The sequence below is a fragment of the Apium graveolens genome, chromosome 9, assembly GCF_009905375.1.
Source record: "Apium graveolens cultivar Ventura chromosome 9, ASM990537v1, whole genome shotgun sequence".
Taxonomy (NCBI): Eukaryota; Viridiplantae; Streptophyta; class Magnoliopsida; order Apiales; family Apiaceae; genus Apium; species Apium graveolens.
Window position 1 is genome coordinate 227,095,598 of NC_133655.1, and position 24,539 is coordinate 227,120,136.

General features: G+C 35.4%; 1 protein-coding gene across 1 annotated transcript; it reads right to left on the reverse strand.

The window, feature by feature from the left end:
- Positions 1-1,045: 1,045 nt before the first annotated feature.
- Positions 1,046-8,763, reverse strand: LOC141682911 (putative aspartic proteinase GIP2). Its single transcript, XM_074487595.1, has 2 exons — positions 7,648-8,763; positions 1,046-1,385 (listed from the first exon to the last, which is right to left on the reverse strand). Exons 1-2 carry the CDS (start codon positions 8,740-8,742, stop codon positions 1,146-1,148), a joined length of 1,335 nt encoding a protein of 444 aa, XP_074343696.1. The 5' UTR covers positions 8,743-8,763; the 3' UTR covers positions 1,046-1,145.
- Positions 8,764-24,539: the final 15,776 nt, after the last annotated feature.

The window sequence follows — 24,539 nt, forward strand, 5'->3', positions numbered from 1 at the left end:
TATTGCAATCTTACTCCCGAACAGCTCATATCACATATTTCGTCCATGGAGGGCGAGTCATTCATTTAGGGCGCGACCACCTTTCATATTCTGCGAAGCAAACCCCATTCTTTCATCATTTTATGCCAATTTAATTTCATTTGACCTGTTCTTGACCCGAAATGATCTAATACCGAATTTTGACTATAACACGATTTGTTGGTCTACTGTTTATCTTTTCAAAACAGTCTCGATCCCGGACCGTATTTATGTGCAGGTAATTTCAGTTATACTTTTAATCCATCAATGACAACAAGTACATTTTTAAATGTTTTAGTACCGTAAATGTAGGATAAGTAAGAATGACATTTTTCCATTTATATCGCAATTTCTACAAATACACAAAGGTTTTTATTCTTTTTCATTTCAATCATGGGGAAAATGTTTTATTCCCCAACCTAACCCAACCCAACCCCCTTAACCCCCGATCCAAACAGGTCTTTAGAGCATAGGTACCAGAAGGAGTAAAACGCTGATTCATCAGCATTATCTATCTTAGTTTACAAAAGTAGCATCTACCGGCTCCATTTTTACTCCATCAAAATTGAGATTCTATCAATTCATCAATCAAACTTTTAATTTTTGATGGAGTTATTAATGGTCTATCACTTGGTGGAACCCACACAAATGTATCAAATTTTCATGACTTTTATGAATTACCACCTTTAATTACATGCAAAATATAGTTTTTTTTATATATTTATTGATTTAATAATATTTAAATTTTAATTTTATTTAAAAATATTAAAATTGATAATATAAATATTTTATATTAGTATATAATTAAAATAATTCAAAATTTAAAGTTTTATTAATTAATATACTTTTAGTTACTATAATTAATGTTGTTGGCGGTAACGAACCCTCGACTTTTAATAGTATTTTTAGATTATCCATATTTCTTGTATTATATTGGATATATAATTTATTTGATAAATAATAATTAATGAATTGATGGAGTTTTGCGGGTGCATAAAAACTAAGAAAAAAAATTATTTTAGCGTGAATAGTAACTAACTCCGTTGATTGAACGTTAACTGTGCATTCAAGGGTGCATATGCTCTCGGCATTAAACGGAAGATTACAATGCTAGCATGAAGTACTATTTAAGCATAGGAAACAGCCTTATAATTGGAGCATGTTGTTTTTTGAGACAAAAGTGAAGAACTAAATCCAAGCCTTGATCTCTCCAGATCAAAGGTCAATAAATTTTCCTCAAGTTGATGTCCTCCGATTACTATTGATGTAATATAAGTAGGTTCACCTCCATCCACAAATCCTAAACATAAGACGTCTTTGTTTACTCTAACCATTGTGTTGGCACCATACATCGTCCAAACCATGTTGGAAAATATGGGTATAAGTCCCATATTGGTAAGTCATATTTTTGAGCATTATGACTAAAAGATGTGTGAGATATGATGATATTCTCTTAATAATGGAAATTATTATTTTCCATTAGAATTTGGCTCAAATATTATGGCATAAATTAATTTGATTTTGTTTCAGATTAATTGATATGGTGTATGTCTTGATATATTCAATCTGATTCTGTTTCAGATTATTTATGGAATAGAGTAGCTTGCAAGTATTACACCGATTCCATAATTAATGATATTTAATTATGGAAAAGAGTAGCGCACAAGTCTATCTACACCTATATAAACACCTCTAAGGCGTTAGGGTTAGACACACCAAAAACATATTCGTCTCTAAACACAAATCTCTCTCTCTCGGTGATAGTTTCGTGCCCGTTCAAGCTCGCTGAAGGTGCTCGTTATCCGTAACGCCGCCGCTACCTCGTTTTATCCTGGGAGGCTATCGACTCGCACATACGGTGAGAGGCGAAATAGCTTTAAGGAGACAGTTTCAACTGGACTCGAGGATCTCTCTTCTGTTTATATCTTTTCTTCCTCCGTTTGATTTCGTTTACTCACGCACACACTTGTTTGATTATTTGTATTAATCGCAGATTGTTTTCACAATCTTAAAGCTATTTATTTTATATACATCTGTGACTGATACATCTGTATCTGCTTGTTTTGTTGAGTAACAGATCGATGGAGAACCAAACTGTGAACGATTCGATGAACATGACGGCTGATCCCAACGCACAGATCACTGGATCTGATGGGGTTCACCAGCAGCCGATTAACCCTAACGCACGGATCGTACGATCTGATGGGGGTCAAACGCCTGTTGGACATGTGCCTTCGGGACATGTGCCTTCGGGACATGTGCCTGTGGGACACACTGTCATTGGACAGTTTAGTGTTCCTCTTGGACAGATATCGGCAGGATTCACTCCTCCGATCATACCTGCGGTGCCTACTGGTGTGCATACACCTGTAGTACAGACGCACGTACCATCTGTTCCACCCGTGGTGCCTGCTGCACCTGTTATGCCAACTGTTCCTGCTGCACATGCTGAAAAACCTGAGAAGTTCAACGGAACGAACTTCAAACGTTGGCAACAAAAGATGCACTTTTATCTGACCACGTTGCATATGGATCGCTTCCTTAAGGAAGAACCACCGTTGCTCACTGCTGAGAGTAACATGCAGACTGTGTATGCTGCTGATGCTTGGAAGCACTCCGACTACATCTGTCGGAACTATGTGTTAAATTGTTTGTCTGACTCGTTGTATAACGTATACAGCGCAAAGCCAACAGCTAAGGTCTTATGGGAGTCACTTGACCATAAGTATAAAACCGAGGACGCTGGGGCAAAGAAGTGGATTGTTGGCCGCTTTCTTGATTATAAGATGGCAGACTCTAAGACTGTGGTCAGTCAGGTGCAGGAACTGCAGGTGATCATTCATGACATTCATGCTGAGGGAATGGTCATAAGTGAGTCTTTCCAAGTTGCTGATGTTATTGAAAAGCTTCCACCTGGATGGAAAGATTTCAAGAACTACCTTAAGCACAAGCGAAAGGAGATGTCTATGGAGGATCTTATTGTTAGACTTCGTATTGAAGAAGACAACAGAGGGTCCGAGAAGAAAGTTAACGTTGCCACTGAGAAGGCAAACATGGTGGAGCATGCTCAAAGCTCCAAGCCCAAGAAGGCTAATTCTGGTAAAGGGGCAAAGCTGGCACCCAAGGGAGGGATTTCGAAGTCGAAATTTCAAGGGAAGTGCTACAACTGTGATAAAGTTGGTCATAGGTCTTCTGACTGCAAGAAGCCCAAGAAGCCCAACAAGAAGAAAGAAGCAAACATGGTAGAGAATATCTCCAAGGAGATGGGTGACATAGACCTCTGTGCTACGGTCTCTGAAGTGAACCTGGTCGGTTCTAATCCACGTGAATGGTAGATTGATACTGGTGCTACTAGGCATGTTTGCTCAGACAAGGCGGTTTTCTCTAGCCTCAAAGCTTCCGATGCTGGTGAGAAACTCTACATGGGGAATTCAGCAACTTCTACCATTGAGGGTGAAGGCATGGTGATCCTGAAGATGACCTCTGGGAAGAATCTGACTTTGAAGAATGTACTTTATGTGCCTGATATTCGCAAGAACCTTGTGTCTGGTTCTCTATTGAATAAGCATGGCTTTCGTATTGTAATAGAGTCAGATAAAGTTATTTTGTCTAAGAGTGGTATGTTTGTAGGCAAAGGTTATTTAACTGATGGGCTTTTTAAGCTCAATGTAATGTCCGTTAAGGACGATAATGAAATGAAGAATTCTTCTGCTTACTTGCTTGAGTCTCCTAATTTATGGCATGCTAGATTAGGACATGTAAATTATGACACTTTACGACGTTTAAGTGCAAAAGAATACATACCTAAACTTACTATCGATCCAAAACATAAGTGTGAGACTTGTGTTGAGGCAAAATTAACGAGATCATCATTTAAACGTGTGGAAAGGAACACCAAAGTGCTAGACCTAATACATAGCGACATATGTGATTTAAAATTCGCTCCAACAAGAGGAGGAAACAAGTATTTTATTACATTCATTGATGATTGTACAAAATACTGCTATGTATATTTGTTGAAAAGCAAAGACGAAGCTATAGATAAATTTAAAATCTATAAGGAAGAAGTTGAGACACAACAAACTGAGAAAATCAAAACGATACGAAGTGATCGTGGAGGTGAATATGTTGAACCGTTTGGGGAATTCTGTTCACAACATGGTATAATCCATGAGGTCACTGCACCATACTCCCCTCAGTCAAATGGTGTGGCTGAAAGGAAGAATCGCACTCTGAAAGAGATGATGAATGCGATGTTGTTAAGCTCTGGGCTCCCACAATCGATGTGGGGAGAAGCCATCTTAAGCGCAAATAATATTTTAAATATTACGATGCGCAAGAATAAGGATGTAAGTCCTTATGAAATGTGGAAGAAAAAGAAACCAAGTTACCAACACCTGAAAGTGTGGGGGTGCCTTGCAAAGGTACTGATCCCTACACCGAAGAAGGTGAAGATAGGTCCTAAGACTGTGAATTGTGTCTTCATCGGATATCCTCCACACAGCACTGCATATCGGTTTCTTGTTCATGAATCCAAGATTCCTGATATTCAAAAGAATACCATTATGGAATCAAGAAATGCCTCATTTTTTGAGACGATGTTTCCCTGTAATCCAGGAAACCAACAACCTACGACGTCTAAACGATCTCATGAGTCTGTAGATGACGATAATGAGAGTGACGAAAGTGAAGACGAAAATGTGGGGGTAGTGAGAAGGAGCAAAAGACAACGAACGGAGAAATCCTATGGGTCTGATTTTATGACCTATTTGCTCGAAGAAGGTGACCCAAAAACTTATAAGGAGGCGGTTACCTCACCTGATGGACCTATGTGGAAAGAGGCCATCAAGAATGAAGTTGATTCAATTATGCAAAATCATACTTGGGAATTAGTGGACTTGCCAACTGGTTGCAAACCATTAGGTAGCAAGTGGGTTTTCAAGAAGAAGTTGAAAACTGATGGCACTATTGATAAGTATAAGGCCAGACTTGTAATTAAAGGATACAAGCAACAAAAAGGCCTTGATTACTTTGATACATATTCTCCTGTAACGAGAATAACGTCCATAAGGATGATGTTTGCTATTGCTGCAATGCGTAATCTAACTGTACATCAAATGGATGTGAAAACAGCTTTCCTAAATGGAGACATAGATGAAGAAATCTATATGGAACAACCTGAAGGGTTTGTTATCCCAGGACAAGAAAGGAAAGTGTGTAGATTGGTGAAATCATTGTATGGTTTGAAACAAGCGCCTATGAAATGGCATGAAAAATTTGATGAGGTCGTGCTGGCCAATGGTTTCAAAATCAATGAATGTGATAGCTGTGCCTATTACAAGGATAACGAGAACAGCTATGTCAAGGAGAATGACAATGGCTATGTCATGATGACACTATATGTAGATGATCTACTTATTGCTGGAAGCAATGATAAAGTTATCAAATCTACAAAGGACATGTTGAAATCAAGGTTCGACATGAAAGATATGGGACTAGCAAATGTAATTCTGGGAATTCAAATTTCTAGAACATCAGAGGGTCTCGCATTAAGTCAACCACATTATGTTGACAAGATCCTTGAGAAGTTTCTTAAGGATGACTTTGAGAAAGCTAGGACACCTGTAGATATGACTTTGCACCTATCCAAGAACAAAGGTGTAGCTGTTTCCCAATTGGAATACTCGAGGATAATTGGTAGTCTGATGTACCTCATGAGTTGTACAAGACCAGACATTGCATACTCAATTAGCAAGTTGAGTAGGTTTACGAGTAATCCGGGAGCTGATCACTGGAAAGCGATTATAAGGGTACTAAGGTACTTGAGGGGAACTCGAGACTATGGACTGCACTATGGCAGATACCCAGCAGTATTAGAAGGATATACTGATGCAAATTGGATATCTAGCAAGAAAGCACTTAAGTCTACGAGTGGCTATGTGTTTACATTAGCTGGAGCGGCAATATCATGGAAATCCTCAAAACAAACGGTGATAACTCATTCCACGATGGAAGCTGAGTTTGTGGCACTAGATAAATGCGCCGAAGAGGCTGAATATCTACGTCAGTTTCTGGAGGATATTCCAAGATGGCCAAAGCCTGTAACTGCAATAGGGATTCACTGTGATAGTCAATCCGCTATTGGCAGAGCACAGAGCACGATGTATAATGGAAAGTCTCGTCATATACGACGACGACACAGTTCCATTAGACAATTGATCTCAACCGGAATTATCACTATTGACTATATACCGTCAAAGGATAATATCGCGGATCCACTAACCAAAGGGTTATCAAGAGAAGTGGTTGAGAAATCATCGAGAGGGATGGGCCTTAAGCCTATTGCTTAACGGCATCATGGTGGACACCCAACCATTGCTGACTGGAGATCCCAAGAACTTGGTTCAATGGGACAACTAAATCATGATGACCAAATCACTGTGGGGGTAACCCCTGGCCTGTTCCTATGATGAGGAAACAGTGAGACCCGTAAGGTACGAGGTTAAGCTTTGAGCCTTTAATGATCTTTGATGAATACGTGGAGCTCAGGAGTGAACGCATGGAATTCAGTTGAGTAAACGCGGGTTACTCTATAAGATAAAGATCACCTATGTGGGAGAGAAGTGGGGCCGCTTCAAAGGAAAATTGCGAGGCACAATTCTTTAGAAACTTCTGCAGAACCAGGACGATGTTCCATGGCCAAAATGGACATACTCATGAGAGCTGAACGAGTCAGAAACGATATAGTGATAAGTATATCATCGTTTACATAAACGGTCGAACAGTTCAAGGACAAGCACGTCTACTGTCTACCAGTAAAGTCGGTATGCTTACTCGAGCGAAGGTTCAAGGAGCATTCTCTACCTATCGTATGCTATATCTGATCGAAGAAACTATCACCAAGTCAAACTCCGTGTCTGTCTGTCTGTCTGTCTGGTGTGTGTTACTAAGATTACCAATCTCACCCATGTGGGGGATTGTTGGAAAATATGGGTATAAGTCCCATATTGGTAAGTCATATTTTTGAGCATTATGACTAAAAGATGTGTGAGATATGATGATATTCTCTTAATAATGGAAATTATTATTTTCCATTAGAATTTGGCTCAAATATTATGGCATAAATTAATTTGATTTTGTTTCAGATTAATTGATATGGTGTATGTCTTGATATATTCAATCTGATTCTGTTTCAGATTATTTATGGAATAGAGTAGCTTGCAAGTATTACACCGATTCCATAATTAATGATATTTAATTATGGAAAAGAGTAGCGCACAAGTCTATCTACACCTATATAAACACCTCTAAGGCGTTAGGGTTAGACACACCAAAAACATATTCGTCTCTAAACACAAATCTCTCTCTCTCGGTGATAGTTTCGTGCCCGTTCAAGCTCGCTGAAGGTGCTCGTTATCCGTAACGCCGCCGCTACCTCGTTTTATCCTGGGAGGCTATCGACTCGCACATACGGTGAGAGGCGAAATAGCTTTAAGGAGACAGTTTCAACTGGACTCGAGGATCTCTCTTCTGTTTATATCTTTTCTTCCTCCGTTTGATTTCGTTTACTCACGCACACACTTGTTTGATTATTTGTATTAATCGCAGATTGTTTTCACAAACCACACCTTTTTCTTTCATCACAAGATCTATAGCTGGCACAGACGGACCAACCCGAGTATTGCGTATGTTCCTTGAGCTAAAGCATGCTCCGAAAGGCGCCACTGCCGGAACTCTAGTCACATTCTTAAGCTCATTGACGAAAGCTCTAATCACCGCATTATAGATGGAAGTCTCCAGGACAGTGTATGGATTGACAGTACTAATCTTCGTTCCTCCGAATCCTATATTGTTAATCTGCAACAATGTGGTGTTAAGTTTGACAGTTCTGTTACGGATCTTTATTGACTTGACTCCAATGAAGTATTCCGCTAAACCTTCACCACGAATAATTTGTTCTTCTCCAGTACCCACTTTATTTGTAATAAGTGATGTGTATCGAAGTAAGCTAGAGATGTTGCCGTTTAGATTATAAGGTCCATCACCGAAGATTACGACGCCACTTTGATTTGATGTTGTTGAAGAACTCAAACAAAGTCCGAACCTTGTATTGAGATTTAAAGCAGAGGCTAATTGAGCAGGAAATGATATTTTGGTCCTTCCAAAACCAGCCATACCGACAACTCCCTTAGCCAGACCACCAGCATTTGATGCAGTCGCACAGAGGAAGATAAATCGATGCACAGTAACACCATTTCCTACACGGCCTTTTTCGTCTCTGGAATTAATTGCAACAATATCTGTAGATACCTCGCCAAATGAAGAATTGCCTGTCACGGTGTTAAGAGGATACCTCCAACATGTTTCAGCGTCAGTGCACCCTGGTGATCCAACTTGACCCCAGGTACATATTAAACAATATTTAGACGTCCGAGCCAGGTGGCATTGAGTGGTGCCACAGCCAGCTGAACGGATGGTGGTGGAATTGTAACCTTTTTCACAGACAGTCCACAGAAATCGGCCTCCGAGATCAACGGTTAGTCGAACGGGGACAAGAGGAGTTCTCTGTTTGATGGGTGTAACGTATTGAAGTGTAGTTGGATCTTTGTAGATTGGAAGGTAAACTTGCTTGGGGGATGTTGCAGATTTTGCTAAAGAGGAGGAGGACAAAAATAGAAAAGAGCAGGCTAAGAATAAAAGCATTAAACAAGAAGGGAAAGCCATGATTAATATTTTTCAGGTGCTGAGTTTGGATAGATTAGAGATTTTGATTGAATTTATAGAGACTTCGAAATGTATTTAGTCTTTAGTTTATAGTATTAATTACATTCCGAGTTGAGACCCTACATGTGCTTCCCAACACCACCCAGTCAAGCTCTGTGATTAATATATATTCCATGTGCGCAGTGTGGATTTATTATAATCTCTAGGTTTATTACATGTAATAGAATGCATGCTTATCTCAGTTTCCTTCTATTTGTTGTGTTTTGACCTTGTTACCATTTTAATCATGTTTTTTGGGTGTACTCATGTATTTAAACTTTATAATAAACAAATTTTCAGGCATGCACAATTTTATTCGCGCAATCCCTCCATAATAATATTTGTGTAAATTATTATCTATTAATACACATATTCTTCGTACATATTTTGACTTCAATATTTAATTTTGTTATAAATTACGTAATAGTAGTTTTAGCGTATCACTTCACTAAATGTTATCTTAATTAATTTCTCAAAAATATTCAATGGATACAGAGTTCAGATCCTATAATTTAAAATTCTAATGAATCCGGAATATTATGTCGCTAAGATCGGACGGTGCTCAGATTTGAATTCGAATCCCCAAATTTAAATAGATATGAAATGCAAATTTAATTATTCGATCAAAAACTTAGAGGGAGGAAAAGATAGTTATTAATTAATGTATACTAAACTATTATATAAAATTCATTTCTTGAATTGAATTTCCCTCTGGAAGAAAGGATATCAAGAAATGAAATAAGGTGGCCATCTTCCTTAGATAGACGGTGTAAATAGTACGCGTAGCTTTATTACATTTTCTCATTACGAGTAAATTATTAGTTAGTCAAGTCAGAAATGTAAGATATAAGAACTGCCTATAAAGTTTCCAGATGGGCTATAATTCTGCATCAACTTTAGCGGAAAAACGTGTTTGCATATATTTAACGTGCCTGCTGCATGGGTCTCATTAATTAAAAATAATAATCCGTGTAGGCCTGTCAATCGATCGGAGCTCCGACCCGATCCGGTCCGGTCCGGTCCGAGACCTTCTTAGCGGATATCGATATGGTACGGACTATTAGAAATCCGATAAGAAAAATCGATAATAAATGGAGTGAATATGGATTTAGGTCGATACGATCCTTTAATGATCTGATCCGGTAGAATATATATATATATATATACATACATATATATAATATACTTTTTTTCAAAAAAGAACCCTATTATATAGAGAACCATACAGAATCCTTGATTCTATTATCGAATTTCATCAAATTCGTTACTAATGTAGAATAATAATTATATTTAAATATAATAAAATATTTAACAATTGAAATTTGAAAAAAAAATCCGATTTTAAATTTAATTCTACCGTGAAATAATTTCGGATAACTGTGATTTTACTGTGATTTTACTGTGATTCTATTATAAAACCACTTATAACTATTTCATCAAATTTTAAAAATTTGTTAAATAAAAAAATTGTGCAACTTCGTTCTTAATTTGCTAACTAAAATTTGTAATTATATATGATAAAAAATAAAATAAATTATATATTTATATTTTTTGAATAATGGTTTTTTACGGACCTGTATATAAGGGAGACCTTCATAGATTGACATTATATATATATATATGTATATATATAGTCTCAATCAAGAGAGAAGTTTTTATATAGAGAACCAGAGAGAACCATCTCTCAGCCCTCCAGTTTTTTAACAGCCAAGATGCAGTGACATTTTTGTAATTATAAGCAACTTTAAGCCTAATTTAAAAAAATACCCTTACAATTTTACAACCATGAGTACGACCAAACTTTACAATCACCGAGAGATTGAGAGCAGAAGAGAATGAATAACATATTCAACACATAAAATCAGTAGAAATCAGCGATTTGAGCTTGATAATTGAAGATTTCACCAAAATGAGGTTCATAAATAGGCCTGTTAATCTTTAATTCGTATGTTTTAGGTCTTCGAGATGAAATAGATCTGTTTATGATGTTTTAAACATTTTTCAGGTTGATTCCAAGAAGATATTTATCTTAAATGAAGTTTAATCGAATTGGTAAGGTTTTCTTTGTTCTGCACTATATTTTAAGTTTCTAGAGTAGAATGTTATTTTTCATAGTTGTTGAATTGTCTTTGCGCTTGTTTTATAGCTTCTACGGTAGAGGTATTTTAAAAATTGACATATACTCACATGTTTGTCCATTTCAGTTTTATTTTTGGATATAGAGATATTGATTCTACAATAGAATATAAATTAGGTTTGTATTTTTTATTTGATTCTTGATACTATTGTAAAAGAATATTTAATTTTTTAATTTAAATATATCTTCTACATGAGATTGAAATGTGTATTTAACATTTATGAACTAGATCTGACTTCTAATAATGTGTGTTTGTTGTTTGTAAATATAGATTCTATAGTAGAAAGTAATTATAGTTTAAATTTTAAAATGATATAAGCTCTTTTATGTTTATTTAGAAGAGTATTGTTTTGGTTCTATAAAATAATAAATCTGATTTTGTGTTTAATAATGGAAACGTTATTTCTCCTACTATTATGGCATCTTTTGTAATGTGTTATACAGTAGAAGCATATTAATAAGGTTTTTTTTACTTTTTGATTTCTTGTAAAAGTTCTATAGTATATTATATATTCTTATTTTTTTAGCATTTTTAGAATTTTTGTAATGTAACGGTTCCATATTAAATTTTTTTAGAATTTCGTGTGTTTTTTGTTCTGCTTTGATCTAATTCTAGCGTTTATGATATTTTATCGTTATGGGTTCCGTAGAAGCATTTGGTATTGGAATGTTGTCTATACTTAGAGTTTTATCGCTTCCGCTTAATGAATTTAATGGTGAACTTCCTAGCTTTCTTGTCTAATAATCATATTAGTGGCTTAATTCCCATTAGAGCTGGGTAATAGTTCCACTCTTGAAGTAATAAAGCTACATGAAAACAGTTTAACAGGTCACATTCCAGATGACATCTATGATTTATCTCATTTAAGGGATCTTGATTTGGCTCGAAATAGGTTAACTGGTGTGATCCCAGAAAATATTTCTAACTGTTTGCTGTTTAATTCAATGTGCTTGGATGGAAACCTAATTTCTAGTCAAATAACCAACTCATTGTAAAGGTTATTAAACCTTACAGAGCTAAATCTTTCTTCAAACAATTGGACCGAAAATATTTCAGTAGATCTTTTGCTCATTCCTAGCTTAAAAATATACTTAAGTTTGTCCAATAATAATCTCGAGGGTGAAATTTTATGGAAATTGACTACAATGTTTAATGATCCTTCTATGTTTGAAAAAAATAGAAGATTATGTGGCAAGTTGTTGCGCAAAGAGTGCAAGAATGAAAGAGGAAAAAAGAGAAAGAGGTTGATATTGTTAATCCTTGTTATTGTCATAGGTGTAGGCATTCTGGCATTTTGTTGTTGCGGATACATTATTGATCTTAGATGATGGCGTAAGAAGTTACAAGTTATCATTGAGAAGAAACAAACACGGCCTTAGAGTATTCCCCATCTCTTTCTTTTGTCATTCATATTGTTTTGCTAAATTTTGAGGTTTCACATAGAAGTACACAAAGTCATTTGATTTTTCTGTTTCGGTTTTAATTTTAAGCAACTCATAATATTGCAAACACCGTGATTTTCTTAAGTTAACTGACATCAGTTTTATTAATAAGGTGCTTTGTGTGTAAAGCATATAACTTACACCTAGTTCGATTATCAATGTAGAATACTCTTTCTCATTTGGTCCTGACATGTTCCTTTAACATGATATCGAGATAGTTTCTTTTTCTGTAGCAATATGTAGCTCTTTATCTGTGCAGATTTTTTCATTTTAGGACTAATAGTTTAAATTGTAACATTGATTATGTAATGATGTCGTTAATGATAGTTGCTTTGTTGTTTGAACTTTGAATAATTTCCCTTCATTTTAGATAATTGTGTATTAAGAATTAGTATACTAGAAAATATATAATGGATGCATTGTCTTTTATAAATCAGCTTGGTCATATTAACATCCCTGTCACAGATGCACTAAAATGGATTGTCTTTTCTTTTCTTTGTTTTGTATTATTTGCAATAATAATTATCTTTTTCCTTTTTTAAGTTAGAATAATTTATTGGAGCTTATTACAGAAAGTACTTTGAAGAACTATGTGTGTGGGAGGAATAAAGTGCAACTACCATAAATATACTATCTTCACAAGCTGATACTGGGATAGGATCCCTCTTAATTAGTTCTCTCATCTCGCAAGTAATTAAGTACATTCCCCTTCATTAGTAATTAACTTCATTTCAATTATATGCTCATAAGCTAATTCAAGCTCTTGCAAAGCCTGTTATTTTTTATTTTTCCTCAAATTCTTACACTTCTTTTGTGCATGCAGGCGGCACCTAAACATAATACAAATAATATTGCACTGAAATGTTTTTCTTTCTGGCACATTAACTTAACTAAAAAGGATTTAAACTCTACAAACCAAACTGAAGTAGTTTACGACCAAATGGTACACAATACACTGTTTTTGTCATTAGGAAATTTAGACTAATACAAATACTCTCAAAAGATATGAAAAAAGCCTTAGTGAAGCTTATGAAAGAATTTGTCATATCCGAGCCGAAAGAGACAAGTGTGGTTGTTTGCATATGATTTCCAAACTGGTAAGTTTTAGAAGTCTTATAACCTTTGAAGTGAATATTTTATCTGATTAATATTTATTTTAAACATCAAGGTAGTGTAGGGATCTAGATCTTTTCCATGGAGGAGGAGGGGTCTACAAATAAGCAAAACTCTCATATTTTGGAGGGTCTGATTCAAGTGGCACCTAAGTGAGAGTTATCAAGTATGATCAAGTTTCTTAGTTTTTGTAATTGCTTTACTGTTCTAGGGAGAGCTACATAATATAGGACTAAGTGCTCCTAACAATATCCGAGAGATGCATAGAATTATTCAATTTGCTAGAGTTAAGGAATGAAGTCAATAAGCGGCTTTATTGCCAATCATTATTTTACGTGAAATCTTATTTTTTTAAACTCTCTTTCTGGTTAAAAGTCTTAATTAATGTTGTTGTTCCACCTAGAAGAATGTATGACTTGATTGCATTATTCATCGATGAAGTGGTATCATTTGTGAATTTTGTAGTTAATTATCTTTTGTAGCTAATATATTATTATAGCAAAATTTGTGTTAGGTCACACACACTGTAGAAGGGGGTTGAATACAATGTTTACTATAATCAAATCGAATATAAGAACTCAAGTAACAGAAAACAGATTTTATTCAACACAATAAACTCTGTTACAATATGGAACTGTCCTCTCTCAGTGATGAATAAATTATCACGAGAGCTGCTAGGGTTACAAAGAATAATAACTTCGATAATGATAACACTTATAGTGTAAACCCTATGCCTGTGTTTATATACTACACAATTACAAGATAAGTTCTAATTGATATGGAATATATTCTGCTTCCTAAAATATGTCAACTAGTTATCTTTTCTTCCAAGTATTCTATTCTTCATAAAATTCCTTCTTCATGCATATTTCTTTCTGTCTTAGTCTCGATCTTCTTTCCTTTCAATCAGCCGCCTGCCTTATCTGAAAGTCATCTTAAGTCCTGATATTATCTCCTGATAAATATCTTCTGATAACTTAAGTTCTGATAACTTAAGTTCTGATATCTTAAATTATGTCTTCAGTATAAGTGCTGATTTCCAGTTAAATACTGATTTGTCCTATTAGGTAAGATCTGAAAACTAAACACAAATCATATTACACATGACATTATCAAATATATCTAACAATCTCCCCCAACTTGTAAATTAGCATAATATACAAGTTCAACAGATATTTGATGATGTCAAAAACATTAAGTACAAATGCATGAGAATTTGACTAGATAACTGTAACACCCCCAGATCCGGGGTCGGGAATCCGGGTTGTCACGGTCTTTCTTTCCACAATATCACTTTACTTAATTAATAATAAATACCCTCATGCTGTGACCCCACACTAACACACACCACAACTCGTTATAGTCTCAGAGATGAAATTGAAATAAGTACAAGTCTTTGAATCCACAATTTAAAATTATTACAACCCAAAATGATTACTTGATAATTTACAGTTAATTGCCATTATCTGCCACAAGTTATAATTATACATAATTGGATTCTCAAAAGTAGATGGTCTAAACTACAATGGATCTACCTCTGCAGCTATAGCAGCTACAATATCAGCGGGAAGACGCGGGACGCTTCCCACGCGCTTGCGCTGGGTCTGCTGGAGTCTGGCCATCTCTCCTAACTGTTGTTGTGTGATGAAGAAATAAAGCAAGAGTGAGCCTTACAGCTCGCAAGATAATATGTATAGTGGTAACAATAATATAAGTATCTACATGGATACTTACTAGCATCTCTATCATATGCAAGATAATTACTTGCTAGATATAAGTAAAAACAAGGAATGAAGCTACCAATACTTCACCACACTTATATCATATAAAGTTACTTGAACTGCCACCGCTCAAAGTATTATAAGTTTTAAGAAAAACATCCCATAGATGAGACCACAAGTTAAGACTTGAATAGATTCAATCTTTGAAATATTATTGAATGAAAAAAAAAAGTTATGAGATACTTTATTTAGTCCCGATATATATATATCCACATATATATATCCCGAAAACATTTCCTGGAACCTCTGTTATGTGAAGTATGAACAGAGTTCGAAACATCCAATGAATTTTGGAAAGGAAAAGAATTTTGGCATAAACCCGATATCTCGCTGATCAGGCAAAGATACCAATAAGTAACCTTTTCTACTAGTAGATGGACGAATTCCCCACTGGTCATCACCCTGGTCATAATTAAGACCTATGCTGGACTGCCACTCAGCCACCTATGCATTTGATGGACTCCCACTGAGCCACTTACACAAATATAGACCGTACCTCGGCCTGTCGCTTATGCCGACTCAATGAGAGGGGCTTACTTCCCGAACTTTGGGCAAGTAATCAATTCATTTACCAAATCTGCAACCTTGTTGCGAATATAAAATACACCACAGAGCCGGATTTCCCAGGTTTTGAGCGGGTATTTAAATCCCCTTTAAAAAGGAAGATCTTAAATATAAAAATGAGTTTTGGGATCCGCTCTGACTTTTAAAAACCATTTTGAAGACTCGAAAACACTTTAAAGAGTGTTTGGAGTAAGGCTGATTTAATGAAGTAAATCAGTCCCCAGAATATTAGAAAATATCTGAATATTATTAATTAAATAATATTCCCATGAAGAATAGTCATTATAAAAATAATTGAAGTAGAAGTATTAAAATTTATACTTGAAACGAGTATTAAATAACCAAAGATATACTTATATGAAAGTATTATCTTTATTTGAATAATCAAAAATAAGTTTGATTATTAACACCTTATTCTTTAATAAAATAAAGAATATATTTCAGCAAATAATCGGAGTCATAGATCCTCAAATGAATATTCAATTAATATTCAATAAATAATATAAACTGAGTCATAAGCCCTCGAATGAATATTCAAATAATATTCAATAAATAATATAAAAGAGTCATAAGCCCTCGAATGAATATTCAAATAATATTCAAATAAATAAATAAAAGGAGTCATAAGTCCTCGAATGAATATTCGAAATAATATTCAATAATAAAATAAAGTTAAAGTTATCGAATAAACCTTATTCGATTAATAGTTTGGAAAAACTATAACCATATATATATATAAATATATATATATATATATATATATATCCATATCCATATAAACTCTACTCGGGATCCTCGACTCCCGGTTTTAGAAAATATTTTCACCTTTGGGTCCCTATACTAAGGGTGTATGCAAAATACCGCTATCCTCTAGCATAGGTATTATCAACTGAACCAACAGATATATATTGAAAGAATATGAAACAGGCATGCATACATACTATATCACATGCTACAATATATCGCATCATTTGCTAATTATCCAACATGCATCTATCGCAAGATAATGCAAATACATATATTCATCACAACAACAGTATAACGGATAGAATACTTGCCTGAGCGACTTGGGGGTGAGAAAGGCTCGGGACGAGTCTGATAACCTATAAACAACAAGTAAGTTGGAATTAAACCAAAATCACTTGTAAACCTATACTTTAACTAACTTAGACTCTAACGCTTGTTTTGCGCTCACTGGTTTGCTTAAGTCACTCGGGTACCCTCGGCTCCGCCATTTTTAATAACTTAACCTTTACGAGTTTTAAAGCGATTCCTTCGCGAATGACTTACCAACTGCCTAACACACTTACCATAAATGTTTCACACATTAATTAACCCTTTTTGGTCTTTAACCTATGTTTCAAAGTAAGGCGAGGGAAAAAGTTTCGTTCGCGAAACGCCGTTACTTGAAACGGTCGTTTCTCCTAAACCGTGCATCGGAATCGAACGAACTACATATCAAAACGAAGCTCGTAACATGAGCTATCTAAACATGGCAGTGGTCACAATTTAGCAGGGGGTTCTCGGGTCCTAATGCTATGCGCAAAAACAGTCCAAAGAAAATCGGACGTTACGACGGCTATGTTTACGTGATTTCCAAATTTCAACCCATTCACAAACAACCCAAATCAACCTCAAATCCAACATACAACCATCCTCCATCCTTATCACATCATAACAACCCCAACCAATTCAATTTAACCATTCATACTTATGCTTAAACTTTACTTTAATCATTCTTAAGTTCCTTTAAATCAAAACCACAAAATTACCATTTCATTTCACTACCATTCCAAATCTCAAACTCTAATCATAACAACAACTACAATAACATCCTACTTCATCAAAATCACCTTATAATATACATGAACCTAGGGTTTGAAAATGGTATACCTTCCTTGAAGTGGTGGGTTGAGCTAGGAAGCCTTAAGAAGCTTGGAGAGGCCTTAGGAAAGCTTGGATCTTCAAGAAAACAAGAAAAGTTCAAGTTAAAAAAACTTGAAAACACTATTCATTGTCTTCTTCATTGATTAAATGGAGAAGCTAGAGAAAGAATTAATGGCTTAAACTCATGATATAGCCATAACTAAGCATAAAGATGGTTAGGGAATTTTCTTACCAATTAAGGATGCTTGGATCTTGATTTTTGAGAATTTTTGCTTTGAAAAAAAATGAAAAGCCGAGAGCTAGGTGATGAACAAATGCCTTGGCTGATTTTTTTTTTTTTTTGATTCTTGATGAAATGATTTTGCTAGCTTGGTTGACTTGATTTGTATTTGATTTAGCAAATTACTACCTTGCCCTTGAATTTGTGTGGTCCTTAATCAACCACACCTCCCTTCTTCCCATGTCATGCTTACCTCATCCTCATGATGTCATCCCTCCTTCCTTGTCTTCTTTCTATTGGTTGGATGACATCACTCTCATTAATCCCTTTGATTAGCTTCCTAATCGTTTGCCTAATGACCGCTGATCTGTTATACGGTTCGCTTAACTTTCGTTCTCGTTTATCGTTTGAAGGATCATACCCGGGATCTTATTACTTAGGTTCCCTTAACCTTTCTCAATACATTATATTCCTTTTTATGATCCTCTATTATAATCCTTTAATTTAAATCCTTTTTATTCTGTTACCTTATACTCAATTCTCTCCGTATCTTGTGGATTTCCGGGAAAAACCAAAGTGTTCGGAATTGGATTCTGACGATATTTACATACACTTATATACTTCATAGAGTACTAATAAAATCCCAGAATATCCATAACAGAACCCCTACATAGTGTGGCGTGAAAAGTTTTCTCATTCAGCTAAAACACTATTCACAAGGGTTACAAAAAGTTGAAAAATTTTGGGGTTATTACAATAACTATAACTTACAGTCCTTTCAGCTTTACCATCTTTAACTTCTGATAACAGCTTTAGTCTGTATACACTTCAGAATTTAAACAGTTGTAGATCTTTGACTTGGCTTCAATTTCTGATCTCTTTGATATCAGGAGTTGTTCTGAGATAGTTCTTCAACAAACATCTCTCAGCATATTCAAGTTCATTGACCATCCTCCTTTTAGCATTTATCAATTCAGCTGTATCTTCACCAGTTTGAAAAATAGCTGCTCTGAGATCATTTATCTTAGCTTTTCTTATCTCCTGATCTAGTCTAATCAGATATGCTTTGTCAGACTCTAAATTGAATTCCACAACCTTATAACCCAGAAAAGTAGTTATGATCTTAGCAGAGTTAGGCTTCATTTCAATAATATCACCTTTGTGATCTCTGTACTTGGGACAGTATGTGCTGTCAGACTTTACAGAATAAAGCTTCTTCTGTCTTTGAATTTGAGACTTTAAATAACCTGCAGCACTATCTGTTAATCTGTCTTTCACTTGAAGTAGGATTAGAACATGTTCCAGTTCCTCAAAATACTTCAATGGTATAGCATTCTGCCTAATATGGTATACCCTTCCATCTGTCATAAAATATAACAAGATATGTTCTTTCAAAAAGGTATGGTAAACCATTTGTACAGATTCAAGTCGATTCAATCTTTCAGGAGTTGCTCCAACACCTGGTTCACTTAAGGAAGTTGGATCATTGGTAGTGTTATGTACTCTTCTTTCATCAGAACTACCCCATCCAGATTTATCTCTTGCTTCCTTTCCTGTAACAACTCTTGCTTCAAAACCACTTGTTGCAGTCTTCAAAGGTTGAGCCTGTTTAGCTTTGGTGAATCCTGGTAAGAGTATCTTTAAGGTTTAACATGAGCAATGTCAGAGGTTTCCTTTTCCTTATCTTCTGATATCAAGCCAACTTGAGTTATGTCAGAGGTTGCTTGCTTCACTGTCATATCAGAACTTACTACATCTTGAATCTGAACAACATGAGCCATGTCAGAGGTTGTTTGAAAAATCTTCTTATGCATCAGAGTAAGATTAGCATCTTCTTCATCATCAGTTATTTCTTCATCCATGACTGGCATATAAACCTTTACAGGTTCATCAACTTTTTCTTTGCCCTTGGACCTTGGATCAATTTCCATTTGTGATTTGGCTTTGATTGCCTCAGAATTTGTTCTTTCTTTTATCACAATACCCTTAGGTTTTGGAAATTTCTTTTCAACAACAGAAGCTTTAGATTTTGTCTTGACACCTTCTGCTTTGAGTCTAGCTTCTTCTTCCTTTAGACTCTCAAAGTCCATTCCTGGATTTTCTTTAAGAAATAACTCCTTTGAAATTTCTTCATCAAGTTGCAGATGTTCACCAGAACTTATCCTTTTACCAGTATTAGAACTTATTCTTCTCCTAGTATCAGAACTTGTTCCTTGACTTGTAATTCTAGCTTTACTTGATGAAAATCCTTTGCCTTGACCTTGACCTCTACCCTTGTTAGAGTTTCCATGGTCATCATTTCCATCATCCTTTCCCTTCAGTGTCTGAATAGATTTGCATTTGGACTTAATCACTTTCTCCCCCTTTTTGGCATCAGCAGGTAAAAGAAGAGAGACAAGTAATTCCACTGAGAATTGGATCTCATTGAGTTGATTTTGGTGAGAAGCTTGATTATTTAGAATTTCATCAATTTGAGTTTGTTGCTTCTCCTGAGTTTTCTCAATATAGGCAATTTTGTCAAAGGCTGGCTTGAAAAATCCGTTCTTTTCAAGTTTCACATTCATATCTTGCTGGATCAAACTTTCTTGAATTTTATTCACCTTGGCATGAGTTGTCGAGTGTTGACCTTGAAGGTGCCTAGTACTCAATGCAGTAACTCTCAGCCGTGCCTTGAAATCATCATTTATCAGCATTTCATCAGCTTTTGCCAGATGATCAGCAAGAATCTTTTCAGAAGGAACAAAACTAACTGTGTTCCATTCCGTAGTCCACTCCTTTCCTCTAGGAGTTTCACTCCAAGGTACTGGTGCTTCCTTAACAAACTTTTTGATTAGATAAGCTTTATGAACTATTTGTTGAGGTGCATGTCCTGATGGACCAGCTGCATCAGCATCTAAATTAGCAGCAGCCTCACCAGTAGTTTCTTCATTGGCAGCATCAGAACTTGTAGATCCTGCAGGATCAGCATCCTCTGATAAAATAACAGTATATGAGGCTATAGAGGCTTCAACATCATCCTCTAAATTATGATCTTCAGCCAGGTTCTGATCAACATCCAAAATTGATGTTGTTGGTGGAGTGAGTTGAATTGGTGGAGCTTCCAAGTACAAAACCTCAGGCATAATCAAGTTATGAATATCAATTTCAGCACTTGTACCTGGTTCTTCAGTATGTACTGGATCAACTATAGGTGACATAGGGGGTGTAGGAATTCTGTCTTGAGCAGTTTCTTATTGTGCATAAGGAAGTGATTCAATAACAATTGGTTCTGTTGAGATCAAAGATTCCTGATCCCCTTCCTTAGCTGCTTCCATTACATCCTCTGAATCTGACTCAACTATGTCCCTGTGAGCTCTCTGTTTCTTTAACTTCTTCAAAGGTGGAGACACTGTAGGAGCTTTATCATCAGAATTTAACTTTCTAAGCATTTTGAGGGGCCTAGAACTCCCAGTTACAGTATCTTTCTGAGAAGAAACCTTCTCAGCTTCTACAACAACAAGTTTTGATATGGGAACCTGTTTCTCAGTTGTTTCCTCAAATTAACAGAATTAAATCAAAACATTCATCACAAAATAAAATTAAAAATCGATGAAGTAAAGATTAATAAGTTGCAATTAAACATGCACAGTCACATAATTTGAGAAACAAAGAACAAATCTTGCAATTAAAGAAAATTTCATTGATATATCAGATGATTACATTTGATGAAATTTAGCAATTACATGCAAAAATTACAAGATAGTCCTATTCTACGATTCTTAACATCAACAGCCTTAGTCCTAGTCTAAGAAGACCGACAAAGCTGACGGTGAAGAAAAATGGATGGATAACAATTAATTCTTCTTCCTACTTTCAACAAAGAGAACAACAAGACGAATGATTTGCTCCTGCTGTTTGAGAATACGAAGATGAGCTTCTCTTTGGAAAGACAACAGATCATCTTTAATGTTCTCTGGAAGTTGAATCCAGATGACAAATGGAATGTTGTTGATAGAATATGAAGTCGGAATTCCATTTCGAAAGATAGTCACAGTTTCTGTGCCATAAGAGTAATACCAACTAAAATGTGCCATTGTTTGAGAGAAATGAACATATGTGGTTTTACTGATGAATAATCAGTCATTTAAATAGGCAATAGAATACTAAGGGACGCGAGGACTGGTTAAAAATTACAAGTAAAAATAATGACCCCTCGACTCCCTAGACTGATGTGTAATAATAACAGTCAGTAAAAGATCTAAAGCCAGAGTTAATGGGCACGAGATATAATAATAATTACTGTGCGCATGCAGTTTTTCAAGACATACACGCTAACCACTAACCCATAATGATTATGACTGTTTTATCTCACATTAACCAATATTCTGTCAAAATATTATCGTTCAGGTAATGACAAAAAATAAACCAAGAAAATAAATACTTCCACGTCAGCATCAAAACTTGATTATTATCAGGATTTAAAAGTCATCAGAATATGGCTCCTTAACTCGAAAAGTGAATGTGTAATCCTGTAATTCTTCACACAAATACTGATATGGTTTCATCAGAACTTAATCATCAGAACTTCCATCAGAACTTGTCCTCAGAATTTATGCAATCTGACACATAGACTGTTTATCTAAAACAACATTTATGACCACAGTAATTTGCATCATTCATATGGAGTGTAAGTGTGTGCATTAAGCTAAATATCAGACAAAAAGTAAAGTCGGATTCACTTCAGTACATCTTAGAAATAAGGCATAACTAAGAACTTTACTCAAAATCTGTCATTATTCTGAAGCCTACTATTGATTGAGTTCATGCACGAGTCCACCTCAACTGTTTTGTGCTCATTTTATGCATCTTTTGAAATTCCATTTTACAGTGGCTTCTCAGTGTAAGTGAGTCACGACTGCTTATCAGAATTTATGATGTTATCAGAGTATTTTTCCAGTAATTATAGAGTGTGTAAAGTCACCAAGAAAATTTTATTTTGCTTTTCTAATGCATATTACTTAATACCAGCAATGCACTTGGGTCTTCCCTTCCACATTTTTACTCTAGATCTCAAAGGAGTACCTGATATTTATTTATTTTCTTTTCTTTTTCTTTTGATAAGTGAGGCTTATCAGCACTTAGTACATCCATCAGATTTACTAACATCAGAACTTAAGCATTATTCTAGTTTTTGACTTAGTAATAAGATACACAAAGTAAACTTAACTAAGCTCAATATCAGAATTTGCTCGTTTTAAAAGATTTCCACATAAACAATTACTTCAAACATGGGATCTTTAGTATATTAAAGACTACTAGGTCAGCATCTAGCACAGTTATCCTCATTGGATTGAATAGTCACAGAAACATTCATATCACTATTAGAGTTTAGAAATTCACATCAGACAATAATCAGCACTTAAGCAAATTTCAATTTAAGCACAGAATACACAAAGATAGTAATATCTGTAAATACTGATCATAAAGTCTGATGTATCAGAACATAAACTAAGCAGATTAGAGAAAGAACCTGAAACCATTCCAAGTTTATTTACCAATCTTGTAAAAGTAGCTTCACACAGTGGTTTTGTGAAGATATCTGCTAGTTGTTGATCTGTTGGAACAAAATGCAATTCCACTGTACCTTCATCCACATGTTCCCTTATGAAGTGGTACCTAATGCTGATGTGCTTTGTCATTGAGTGTTGAACTGGATTACCTGTCATAGCAATAGCATTTTGATTATCACGGTAAATAGGGATTTTAGAAAATTCTAACCCATAATCCAGTAACTGATTATCCATCCAAAGAATCTGTGCACAACAACTTCCTGCAGCAATGTATTCTGCTTCTGCAGTTGATGTGGATATTGACTTCTGTTTCTTGCTAAACCAAGAAACCAATCTGCCTTCAAGAAATTGGCAGCTTCCACTTGTGCTTTTCCTGTCAATTTTGCATCCTGCAAAATCTGCATCTGAGTAACCTATTAGCTTAAAGTCTGATTCTCTAGGATACCACAATCCCAGATCAGCTGTACCCTTAAGGTACTTAAAAAAATTTTTCACAGCTATTAAGTGAGGTTCTCTTGGATCTGCTTGAAATCTTGCACAAAGACAGGTATCATACATGATATCAGGTCTACTTGCAGTTAGATAGAGTAGTGAACCAATCATACCTCTATAATCAGTAATATCTACTGATTTACCAGTATCCTTATCAACTTTGTTGCAGTGGCCATATGAGTGGATGCACTTGAACAATCTTACATTCCAAATTTCTTCAACAAATTTCTGGTGTACTTAGATTGACAAATAAAAGTTCCTTCTTCATTCTGCTTGACTTGAAGGCCCTGAAAATAGTTAAGTTCTCCCATCATACTCATTTAATATCTTGACTGCATCAGCTTGGCAAACTTCTTACAAAGTCTGTCATTTGTAGAACCAAAAATGATATCATCAACATATATTTGCACCAAAAGTAAGTCCTTTCCATGGTTGAGGTAGAACAGTGTTTTGTCAATAGTCCCTCTGTTAAATCCACTTTCCAGAAGAAACTAAGCTAAAGTCTCATACCATGCTCTTGGAGCTTGCTTAAGGCCATAAAGTGCTTTATCAAGCCTGTCGACATGATTGGG

Excerpts from the sequence above, each read along its gene's own strand:
- LOC141682911 (XM_074487595.1), bottom strand. The coding sequence starts at position 8,742 with ATGGCTTTCCCTTCTTGTTTAATGCTTTTATTCTTAGCCTGCTCTTTT. Across the intron at positions 1,386-7,647 it reads ATCTTGTGATGAAAGAAAAA|AACATGGTTTGGACGATGTA; the intron begins GGTGTGGTTTGT and ends CCCATATTTTCC.